The 12,533-nt window shown below is 48.7% G+C and overlaps 1 protein-coding gene across 1 annotated transcript in view; it reads left to right on the forward strand.

The window, feature by feature from the left end:
• The window catches only part of Invs (inversin), a 139,528-nt gene that overhangs the window by 114,285 nt on the left and 12,710 nt on the right, over positions 1 to 12,533 (forward strand). Inside the window, exon 13 of the mRNA XM_032904362.1 lies at positions 8,071 to 8,342. Within this exon, the coding sequence (XP_032760253.1) occupies positions 8,071 to 8,342 (272 nt within the window). The remainder of the gene's footprint in view (positions 1 to 8,070; positions 8,343 to 12,533) is intronic.

Raw genomic sequence — 12,533 nt, forward strand, 5'->3', positions numbered from 1 at the left:
CAACAGTTCTCACTCCCACTCAGCCTCAGCTGAGTAAGAACTGATGCTGTATGGGCCTCGTGTCACTAAACTCTGATGTCATTACCTGAGCTCGCCACAGCTGCCATAAACAGAGCAGTGCCTGGACACACTGGTTACGTGGGTGGTTACCCACAGTGAGTGTGCTTGCTTTCACATGTGACACCCAGTAAGGGATTAAGACAGGAGAACAGCACCCAGTAAGGGATTAAGACAGAGCCGCAGAACCACCCTAGCACGAGAGCAGACGAGTGTAGAGCAGTTACAGGAATGTAGTCTCTCTCAAAATATCCTGTGCACGTTTTTTAAACCTTTCATCTGAGAAAAGCCCCTTCTGACGGATCTGAATTTTGGGCATTTCTGCTCCTGTACTTCAGAGGCATTGTTAAGTGTGAAGGTTGTTTGAACACAGCACTGTGGCACCACAGCTGTGATCCTCAAAATGAGAGTGCTCAAATGGCACAACATTTCAAACCTCAGAACGGGTTATTCCCAGAGTTTTCTATTTACTATCTTAGTCCCAGGTTCACAGTGGGAAACAGGAAGTAAAGGAAACACAGGTATACCGTGGGCTAGTGTATTTCCCTCTCCTTAGGGTGCTATACCTCCAGCTTATGGAAGGGTCCTTCAGAATCCAGTCAGTGCTCCAAAGGCAGTGTGGCTGACTCTGCATTCCCTCAGTAAGGTGCACACTCACCCCAGCCCATGCTGCATCCCTTGCACAGACAGGAGGTGAGTTCTTTCCTGCCCCTTCCCAGCAGAGTGAGAGGGAAGGGGGCCGGATGCAAGGCCAGCCTGTGAGATTTACTGTCATGTCCCTCTCTAGTAGACTACCTGATCTGGGGCATCCTTCCAGGGTCAGAGACTCCCAGGTCTGCACGGGAAGCCTCGTCTCCCTCTCCCAGAGGGACCACGGGTTTAGACCATCGGCACCTTGTGCTTTACAGTTCTGTCTTTCCCAACATGTACTTTGGTATCCTAGGCCAGAGGCTTGAAACAGCAAGGAGATTTAGAAAATGCCAGACCCACTCCCTCATTGTTATTCCAGTGAGGTCCTCCACAGTAGAAGAAAGAGCCTCTTTGCTTTTAATGTGTAGCTTTGGAAGCTAACATTTAGGAACTCTTTTAAATGGCAGCTGGGCTTGATTGTGATCCTACTGCAACTTAAACTTGGGAAGCTGCAGTGTCTACTGTTGTTCCTCACTTACAGACATTCCCTTACTGGTGTCAGTGTTGAAAAGTAGAATCCCTAACATTCAACCGTCACCTCCCTCACTCGTCCTCTTAGACACTCCCCAACTCATCCTTGCGTGGACCCCACCCCTGCACTCATCCTGGTGTGGACCCCACCCCTGCACTCATCACTAGGTAGACCCCACCCCTGCCCTCATCCTGGTGTGGGCCCCACCCCTGCACTCATCACTAGGTCCCCACCCCTGCCCTCACCCCACCCCTCACTCATCCTGGTGTGGACCCCACCCCTGCACTCATCCTGGTGTGGACCCCACCCCTGCACTCATCCCGGTGTGGACCCCCACCCCTGCACTCATCCTGGTGTGGACCCCACCCCTGCACTCATCACTAGGTAGACCCCACCCCTGCACTCATCACTAGGTAGACCCCACCCCTGCACTCATCCTGGTGTGGACCCCATCCCTGTACTCATCACTAGGTAGACCCCCCACCCCTGCACTCATCCTGGTGTGGACCCCACCCCTGCACTCATCCTGGTGTGGACCCCACCCCTGCACTCATCACTAGGTAGACCCCACCCCTGCACTCATCCTGGTGTGGACCCCACCCCTGCACTCATCACTAGGTAGACCCCACCCCTGCACTCATCCTGGTGTGGACCCCATCCCTGCACTCATCACTAGGTGACCCCCACCCCTGCACTCATCCTGGTGTGGACCTCATCCCTGTACTCATTACTAGGTAGACCCCCACCCTTGCACTCATCCTGGTGTGGACCCCACCCTGCACTCATCCTGGTGTGGACCCCACCCCTGCACTCATCACTAGGTAGACCCCACCCCTGCACTCATCCTGGTGTGGACCCCACCCCTGCACTCATCACTAGGTAGACCCCACCCCTGCACTCATCCTGGTGTGGACCCCATCCCTGCACTCATCACTAGGTAGACCCCCACCCCTGCACTCATCCTGGTGTGGACCCCACCCCTGCACTCATCCTAGGTAGACCCCACCCCTGCACTCATCACTAGGTACCCCACCCCTGCACTCATCACTAGGTAGACCCCAGGAGAAGCTCTTAACGATTGCTCTCAGTTGTCTCTCTTTAACTCCCGAATGTTATTGCTTAAAGCCCAAGTCATTGTTTGACTTGTCTTTGAGATTTTGCTTTAAGAAATAAAACCCAGCATTCTGCTGCTGCGTTTTTGATGAGGCTGTTCCAGGCACGTGTATTATCTCATGCCCACTTCTCATTTAACCATGTTTGGATGTCAGGAATCACCTTTGTGAAGTGAGCAAGTGAAAGGGACTCATTAAACATGAAGGAAAGTGATCTGTAATTCATGGTGGAGAAGTTGGGAGAAGCAAGATTACAGATATATTCCCTAAGAAGTATTGTAGAAAGTCCTAGCCAAGAAATGCCCATACTCACTTAGAAGCACTTTATAACTCATAGGGCACTGCTTACTTACATTGCTGCCAGAATAAACAGTACAATTTACCCGCCAGAGCACAGAGTGGAACCAGACTCAGGCAGACCTTGTCTATGTCAATCACTTGTCTTCCTTGAAGCCTCCTGTTTACAGGATTTTATTTCACTCTCATCTCTCTTACTCGTCCTTCCTCTGTCTTTTGATTTGTATCATCTCCACACATCCCTCTGGATGGTCCTGGGGACAGGTGATAAGAAGGTACAGAGTCAGCCACACAGACTCCCGGAGTCAGGTGAGAGGCAGAAGCAGACTAACTTGTGTGGAGTTTTGGGTGTGCCTTTATACCCTCCACCTGTGCCCCATTGGTCCATGACACCTTGCGTCCTGTAGCTGGCACCATCTGATTGGCTGGCCAGGTCATGCGCCCGTCGTCATTTGTCACCATGTGTCAGATAGATCTTAAGGTTGTAAGACGCGGATGCAGCTGTTGCGCATGCGTGGACCATTCTGGGCCGCCAGTCAGGATATGCTGACTCATTCCTCCTACACAGGGCTTCAAGATCTGTCTAAGCAACATAGCTAGAGACCCTGTCTCAAATTTTTATTATTATTATTTTTAATTAGATCATCTGTCTAGAAAACCTCTTAATCAGTCTCCCACATTACCTCCTGGAACTCTGATCCTCTCTCTTCATCTGCCCATTGGGCATTTGCTACCATCCTATTGGACCACTTGAACACCACATTTTGCTCTTGAATACCAGTATTGTCTCCAGGTCTCTTTTTGTCTCTACTCCAATGCCCACACACCTTCAGACTCGATGGTCAACTATCTCAAACTTTCTCTTCTTCCTCACTGACCCCACTGAGAAACCTGGGCTTCCTTCTGGCTAGTACGAGACTGAGATGGCCTTGTAGAGTTACACAGTAAGTCCAGACTGCCTGCCCAGTATAAGGAGTTCTGTGTCCTCAAGAAATCAAATGACGGAGAATTTTGTCTCTCCAAAGACAGCACATTCCATCAGTGTCTGACACTTCTTTTTTGCTAAGTCATGTTTAACCACATGCATGTATGTGTGGCTGTGTCTGAATATGTGCATGTGAGTGCAGTTACCTGTGGAGACCAGAGAGGCATAGGATCCCCCTAGGTTTAGAGTTACCTGCAAAAAGCCCGGCTAGCTCAGTCGGTAGAGCATCAGAGTGACCTGCAGTTGTGAGGGAACCAAACTCAGTCCCTCTGCAAGATCAGTGCACACCGCTGACCCTTCTCTCTAGCCTCCAGGGGTATTTTCCTCGAATCTATCCCTCAAAGTCAAAGACAGATGCCTGCATATTTCCTCACAAACCAACTCTGAGGGGTGCTCATGACACCCCACTTCCTCCAAACATCCTTTGGTTCTATAATAGATCACAGATCGTGTTGCAGCCTACTTCCTGAGCATCCCCACTTCTTCAGGGGCGAGCATTTCACCGTCTTGCTCACAAAGTCATCCTAATCCATGAGGAGTTACTTCTGTGGTCTCCTCTGTGCAGCCTAACTCCTCAGAGCCTCGATCTCCCATCAGAAAACAAAAAGAAGTTTCCTTAATCACATGGCCTCCAAGGTTCTAGGAATACCTTAGGACCTTATACAGCTTTTCACATGTCAAGAGCATATTTCCATTTTAGCAAAGAGGAGCTACAGCTCTTTTCTCTCATTATCAAAAGATTTTCTTGTAACTGGACTGAATGATATCCGAGGCCCTTCCAACACTAACATTCTGTAAGCCAAAGGTCCCAGACACACAACGTCTTATTCCCTGGGGAGGAAGTTAAAGACCAAATACTACTCTACCTGCTACTTGGAGACAATGAATAGATAGACTCTGACAGACGCCGGAAACCAAGCAACAGCAACAGGAAAGGTTACAGCCAAGCCTGCTCCATCTCAAGCAGTAATCAGCTCCTCTCACTAGAAACTTTCCAGCAGGGGTTCAGTTGTCATCTCTACAGGGCATTATCAAAGGGAACTTAAATCGCAGAAAGCACTGGCCCCTGAAATGTCTTCTAAGTCAAAGACCGAGTGAGAGCTGGCTTGCAAGTCTTTGCTCATGGTCTCCCCCCCAGCCCCTGCCTGGAATAACCTCTTCCTTCCCTCCTCTCCTGTTTTGACAGTCTTCATAAGGAGTCCTTTCCTGTCTTTGTCTAATTAGTGTCTGCCTCCTGCATCTCCTGATCTCTGCATAGACACCTCAGATGTAGCACTAATCCCTTTAGACAGATCTCCCTCCCTGTCTACAGGAGGATGTGGATCTGGTTCCCCACCTCAGCTGTCAGCTCCTTAAGAGCAGGGACTGTGTGTCTTGTGTCATATCTTACCATGTGTGGTGTATGGTAAGAATTCAATAAATAAATATTCAGTAAGTGCCCCTGCAGTGGTTCTGAGATCCCCTCTTAGAAGTCATTTGGCCTCTATAGAAGTGTACAGTCTTTCCCCCATATCCTGTGTGTACATGGTATGGGTGTAGGTGCAAACATCTTGGCACATATGTGGAGGTCAGAGGACGACTTTGTGGGATCAGTCCTGTCTTCCTACCTTCATGTGGGTTTGTGGGATTCAACTCAGGTGATCAGGCTTGCATAGCATGCCCCTCTACCCAACCTTCTGAGATTGTGACATGACGTTGTCAGGCACATGTGTGTTTGACCACATCCATAGCTATCCTGGGACACAGCCCAGTGGCTACATTGGACATGCCTTCTATGCCTTAATTTCCTTCCCCCTTTGTCACATGGAAGCACTGGACTGTGAATTCGTTACCTCTCTGCTACTGTTACCAAAATGACTGACAGAAACAACTAAAGGAAGAAAGATTTTAACTCAAGGTCTCAGTGGTGCCTACCCTTCCTGGGGGGGAGGTCAGGGTAGCACACAAAGCTCACAATGTGGCAGCCAAAGAGCAAGGAAAGGAAACAGGAAGGGCTTCAGAAGCCCGCCTCCAGTGACCACTTCCTCAAGCCAGGCCCCGCCTCTGCCTCGCACCTCTCTACAGCACAATCACCAAGAGATTTATCCATTCATTACTAGAGGCCTGAGGATCTGTCTCTCAAAACCACCATCATAGGCACACTCTGGGTGTGCTTTATTGACCTAGGCTATTTTTAATCTTGTCAAGCTGAGAGTCTAGATGAACTGTCACAGAGCAGACACTCATGGATGTTTTCCATCCCGAGCTGTGAGTCTCTGTGGCACTTTAACTTGTCCTACTCAAGGCAGCCCATGTATTTACAGGCCCCTTATCCTCACAGTGTACTGGGGGAGTTCTTTGTGCGTGCATTTGGTTCTCCAGCCCTGCATGTTGTTACTCATGAACAAGTCAGACCCTGGCAGGTTTACAGAGCAACAAGACGAGGACCAGCGATGCGCTGGAAGATGGAAATTGTCATTTCTTCCCCCTTTGAGACCCAAGGTGCTGACAAGTCTTACCCCTGCCAGATCTGGGAAGAGCACAGATGTATACCTTTGTTATCTGTGACACCTGGAAGTTTTAATTTAAAAAAGCATTTCATTTAAAAAAATCATATTCTTGCACCTGAGGCTGAGTTAAATACCCTCATGAATATGTCACGCCTTCTAATTCTCGTTATTTAGTTCTACAAAAATAAACACATCTCTTCTCCAGAGAAGCCTCCAGAAAGCAGCCTCATTGATGTTTACAAGTCCCATTCCTTTGTCAGACCACCTGTCCTCTTGTCAGTGCAGCCGACCTCATTGGAGGCCCAGGAAGGCCTGTGGTAACAGAGCTTGCCCCCGGCTGCATTTTGGCTTCTTAAATTAAGTAGAGATATTTGGTTTCTAGAAAGAAATGACTGCTCAAAAAATAAAATCTTATGTATCAATTGTGAGCCCTTCTTATTGTCATGAAGATCCATGGATGCCACCATACTTGTGTCTGTGGAAATACCCAACACCATTCCCTCAAAGCCACACAGTCATCTGCACCACGTGAGGAGCCAGGCCCCCTCCCTGCCTCTGCAGAACTGCAGCCACCCAGATGTCTCCACCTCCTGAAGTGTAACCCACGTGCCATACTGCCCACTCGGTAGCCCCTTTACTAGCATCTGTGTGGACCCAGCCCTCGGTTATGACAGCTGTAGGCTAGTCTCTAGCAGCAGCAGCAAACACTCAAGGTCAGCAGTTGGCAGAGGTAGAGCAAAACCAGAGCCAATCAAAGCAGGACGTATCCCAGCCACCCGGCCAGTTCTCTGTGATGAGACCAGTGGGCTCCCAGTCAAAGTCATTCCACACAGAAGGACCCTAGGAAGAGGAATTTAGCTTGTTTCCAAACCCTCCAGCATGGCTTCTCTTGACCACTCCCTCAGCACTGTAATTTAATGGACTCGTAAGTAGTGACCAGATTGTCTCGCTGGGTGTGAGGACCAGTCTAATCTGGGAGTCGATACACTGGTGTCAGCACAGCACACCAGGCCAGGCTCCTCCCTCTCTGCCTACCAGGCACCTGCTCACGTCAGTGCTGGAGGCAGGACAAGGGATTCCTCACCACAGGATGCACCACGTTTATGTAGGCACACCAGTAGTTCTTCAATGATAGGCTAGGTTTCTCTTCTCTTAGCTGTCCCCTCCTGGGCAGAAAATTCTACCCAAGGTGGACCCGAGGCCTAGTCTTCATCCTGTGTCCTCAGTGCCCATAGAGAAGAGCCTCGGAGAATGTTAGGATCCTCCTTCTTTCCCTTGGGATCCCTACGGTTAGTCGCAGTGATCAAATAGGTCCTGCCCAGAGCCGCTCTCTGTTCCTGGCCTGAGCCAGCTCTCTGGGACTGTTGACGGACTTGCCTTTCCCTGCTGCTGGTCTCTAGACCTGGCCTCTCCTGCCACACCCACAGACTGAGCAGAGCCGCCACTGCACTGATGGTACCTGGCTTTGGAAGATCACCACAGAGGCCTCACTTGAAAGGGCTTCTGCTTGGCTCCTTGGCCGGAGCTGTCTGCAGTTTTCCATGTCATCGTTTCTGTTTGTCATGGTCTGTTTTGTAAGTAGAGCAGATTCAAGGCAGTCCCTGTGACTGTGGTCCTTAGTGGCATTCTGCTGAGCTCTCTGAAGCTGAAGGAGAAGACGTGGGGTTTCTGTTAGCTCCAGGAAAAGCAGAATCTGTAAACCACACAGACGCAGACTGGTAACCGGGTTAGGTGTATCTATCTCGGCAGTGCAGACTGATCTGTGTGATGATTCTAGGCTACATTCTATAAGGCCTGGTCCAAGGAGGTGGCTGCTATTCTATTTAGAGAAGAAGCCCACCCCCCAGAAAGTGCATTCCATAACCATCCTGTGGTGTGGTAGCTCCTCTCGACGTTTCAGTCCACCTTGATTCTCTCAAGCAGGTGAGGCTTGTTTGACCTTCTCCTCTCCTTTGGCTTTGTTTCCAGGAAGCGGGAGGAGGAAAACAAGCGGAAGGAAGCTGAACAGAAAGGACAGCCGGACACAGATCCTCCCAGGCCCCAAGTCCTCCCCTGTCCACCCAGCCCCCAGAATGAGCCCAGCAGGCACAGCACAGCCCCTAGCAAACAGCCACCTGCTAGCCACACAGTCCAGAGCCCCGACCCAGAGCAGGGCAGGCCTGCAGGCCGATGTCCAGGCAGAGCCTCCCACAGGGATTGTTCCTCAGACCTTCAGGGAACAGCCTCCAGAAAGCCGAGTGGTAAGTTGGACTGTGCTCTCAGACGACAGCCCATGGACTGGGCCTTTTGCTTGGTGGTCATCACAGTAGCACTGAGGTTGCCACAGTGTGGTCTGTGTTGTTTCCGTTGGCTCTCAGTCTTCTCCTTGCCTCGCTATAGTTCACTAGAACATTTTTAGGCTTCTATCCGAACTGACTTGTGGTGCGTTTGAGCATATTGCTTTTGTCTGGTTCTGTGGCTCTGGATGTTACTCAGGTGACTTGGTTCAGTACGCTGACTTCACCATGTTACCACTGAGCAAAGTGTCGAAGCGACTCTCTCGATTAGGCTGCTGTGCCACTTTTAACTGTCCTTGCTGGGACCGCCCGCACCAGGTTGCTTGTATCTCCATCTGCAGAATTGCTGACTCCGTCTTCTGGCTCTGTGCTTGCACTCGCATTTACTTACCCCCACCCCACGGACACACTTAGCCAAAAAGCTCAAATTACCCAACATGCAATCTACAGACCACAGGGAGCTCAAGAAGGATGACCAAAATGCAGATGCTCCCACTCCTTCTTAAAAGGGGGAAAAGTATCCATAGGAGGGGATATGGAAGCAAAGTTTAGAGCAGCGACTCAAGGAACGGCCATTCAGAGCCTGACACACATGTGGCCCATATATATATATATATATACAGCCACCAAAACTAGATAAGATAGATGAAGCTAAAAAATGCATGTGGAAAGGAACCGGATATAGATCTCTCCTGAGAGACACATCCAGAGCATGTCCAATACAGAGGTCAATGCTAGCAGCAAACCACTGAACTGAGAACAGGATCCCCTTGGTGGGAATTAGAGGAAGGATTGAAAGAGCTGAAGGAGCTTGCAACCCCATAAGAACAACAATGCCAACCAACCAGAACTTCCAGGGACTAAACCACTACCGAAAGACTATACATGGACTGACCCAGGGCTCCAACTGCATAGGTAGCAGAGAATAGCCTTGTTGGGGCACCAGTGGAAGGGAAAGCCCTTGGTCTGGCCAAGGTTGGACCCCCAGTGCAGGGAATATGAGGGAGGGCAATAAGGGGGATGTATAAGGGAGGGGGAAGGGAGGGGAGGGAATGGGGGGCTTATGGACAGGAAACCAGGAAGGGGAATAACCTTTGAAATGTAAGTAAAGAAATATATAATAAAAAATTAAAAATAAATCTTCAAATAGAATCATTGGTGAAGATCAGCTGTTACCATTTTGTTACTGAAATGGTCACCAAATATAATTTATAAAATCATGAAAAAAGGCTATTTTAGATGTTCGTATTTCTGTCCTTCAGTTGTTCTCTCTTCTTCCTGATGCTCTAAGATCATCCCTATTCTTATCATTCTCCTTTTGATTGAAGACCTTTCTCTTCAGGTCTATCCACAACATAATCTTGGCATCCCTCCCCGCCTTTTTGAGTTTGCTGTTATCACATTCTCAAGGAGTCAATCAGCCAGACCTAGACCCCATCCTTGGTCATTGTTTTTATCATATTAGGGCACTTTCTTCTGGACTCCTAGATAAGGAACTCACCACGGTCTTCCTCAGGAACATTCCCGGGTAGCATGCCATTCCTCTGTTTCCAAGATGCTTCGTTATCTTTCAATAGGTCGATAGGTCTTACCGTGGGTTTCTGATTTATCCTATTTGTAGTGTTTTTGGTGTCAAGAGTCCCCAGGACTCTTTAGTTTCGTCAGTTCCGGAGTATAATTGTACTCAGGGCTATGATCTACAGTTACAATACCCAGCGCAAAGTCAGCAAAGTTTCTCCACACAAAGGCCAGAGGAAACCAGAAGCCGGCTTCTAGAAGATCTCTCCTGGGGGAGTCACACCTACACACACACACACACACACACACACACACACACACACACACACACACACAGAGTTATTTCAGATGTAAATTGTAATGAACAGTTCCACAACCTTTTGTCTTCCAGGAAAGCCTAGGACTCCATGATTTTACACAGAAGTACACTTGCTTAGTGACACACAAGTCCCACTCTAGAAGGAAAGTGGGTATTCACCATGACCACAGGATATGCGCAAAGCAGTTTCAGGACTTTGAACTATTCTTCTAAATTAGAGTGGTGAGAGACTCCCCAAATCTACAGGCAACTGCTGATAGGGTCTTATTAAAAAGCAAACAGTATCTTAGTATGAGTCATTTGAAAACTGCAATCTCACTGTCACTTAGGGCTTGGGAGTATACTGTTTGCCCCACAAGGTAGTTCTGGGTAGAAATAAAACAATCTAGGGTTTATTCTAGCCCATGACCCACAGATCTTTAGTGACCAGCATCTGTATTAAGCCAAGTTTCTAATCTAACCATCCATAACTTCCTAAACGTTTCTGGGGTTCCATTGTCCACTGCAGTGTCAGTGTGTCCCCATGGTAGTCGTGTGGGGGTCTGTTCACTCACTGATTCTTTCAGCTGGCATTAGCCAGGTGCCCGTGATACGGCAGCCATGTTGAAGTCTGAGTTCTTAGGGCCTTGCAGATGGCATTTCTGTATAAATAAAAAGTGCTTCTTTAGCACAGCCACATCACTTCTGTAAACAAGGCCGCACCTCCACGTTCTGTGCCCACCCTGTCCCAGCCACCCCAATTCTGAAATTTACCCTCGCTGTTATTACGGGCATTCTTGTCTACGTTTCCCACAGACTGCAAGGTGTGTAAACACAGGGCTGCTGGTGTCGTCTACTGCCTGTGACACTCCACACTAAAACTGAGTTGCTTAGACGACCAAGTCATCATTTCCCAGGATCCTGTGGTTTATCAGTTCCTCAAGGGAGAGCAGGTTGAATTGCACAGTCTCAGATAGGCTGCCTCACTTGTCTGGCCACCAGTGCTATCACTGGGAATTCCATGACTTTGTTATATGTCCTTCCATCCATCAGCAAGCTAGGCTGACACCCTACATAGTGTTCTCAGGAAACAAAGGCAGAAGCTGCAAGACCTTGGAGAAACAAGCTGTAGAATGCACGTGCCACGCCGTGTTGATCATCAAGAGTTATGAGGCATCCCAGACTGAAGCTCCCACTTTGTACGCCCTGGGAAGAGAGGAACTTCTGGCCATTAAGTAGTCACGTCTCCATTTGGGTCACAGCTTGCATGAGAAGGAATCTTACTCCTATCTCCGACCAAACTCCCATCCCAACAATCGCATCACGCTCGAAGTCCGGGTGTGCTGAAGGGTCCCATGTGGGACCAATCGTGAAGATGCCTTGTCTATGATCTCACATGCCTGAGTCACATCAGTCATGTGAGACCAGACCAGCACAGCCGATGGTCTTGTCCAGGCAGAGTGGGAGGCCCAGCCCATAGCAATTCAGAAAGCCTGCCCATCGGATCACCAGGCCCTGCCCTCCTGACTCCTTAGCGGCTCCCTGTGCCCTACTCTTGAGCAGTCCTTCCCTTTCCTAAGAAACAGCTCCAGGCTGAAGCAGAGTGGCTTTCTCAGCCTGTTCCTGCCTTTAGAAAATGGACTCTCTGGGCTTTCTGTATTTTAAACTGTCTTCCCATTTAAGACTCATGGTGACCTCTGTGATGTGAGTCTCTCAGGAAGTCACTCTATGAAAGGTTCATTTCATGTCCTGAAAACCACATCCATACTTCTTTCCCAAACAGGCTTCCTGTGTGCCTCATAATTCTCGGAGAGGATGCTCTAAGAGCCTTGGAAATCTCAAATGTTCCATTTCAAATATTTTTGAGGTCCCAATAAGGGCAGTGCTGCCACGCTTTGGGCTTGATCTTTATCCCAAGACACACACTCTCTCTCTCTCTCTCTCTCTCTCTCTCTCTCTCTCTCTCTCCCCCTCTCTCTCTCTCTCTCTCTCTCTGAGACTCCAGGTCTCGGGATAAAATGTTCTAGTTTTCTTTTCTTACCCAGCACATCCTGAGATCTTTGGTTTTGGTTTTTTGCTTTTTTTTTTTTCTGTAAATTCTGTTTACAGTTCATTCTTTATAGCCCTTTCTCCCCACCCCTCAGCATCTGTAGCTTTTTTGTTTGTTTATTTGTACTTATTTCCCTTTATTGAGACTTTTTCCCAAATATAATATAGTTTTTATTTTGAAATCCAGTAAGTAAATCCATGCTTGTTATATGCATTCATGATTAAGTGAACTTGCATTAATTTAGAGCGCGCGCGTGTGTGTGTGGTGTGTGTGAGATGGTACACATCTG

The sequence above is a fragment of the Rattus rattus genome, chromosome 1 (assembly GCF_011064425.1).
Source record: "Rattus rattus isolate New Zealand chromosome 1, Rrattus_CSIRO_v1, whole genome shotgun sequence".
In the NCBI taxonomy this organism is placed as follows: domain Eukaryota; kingdom Metazoa; phylum Chordata; class Mammalia; order Rodentia; family Muridae; genus Rattus; species Rattus rattus.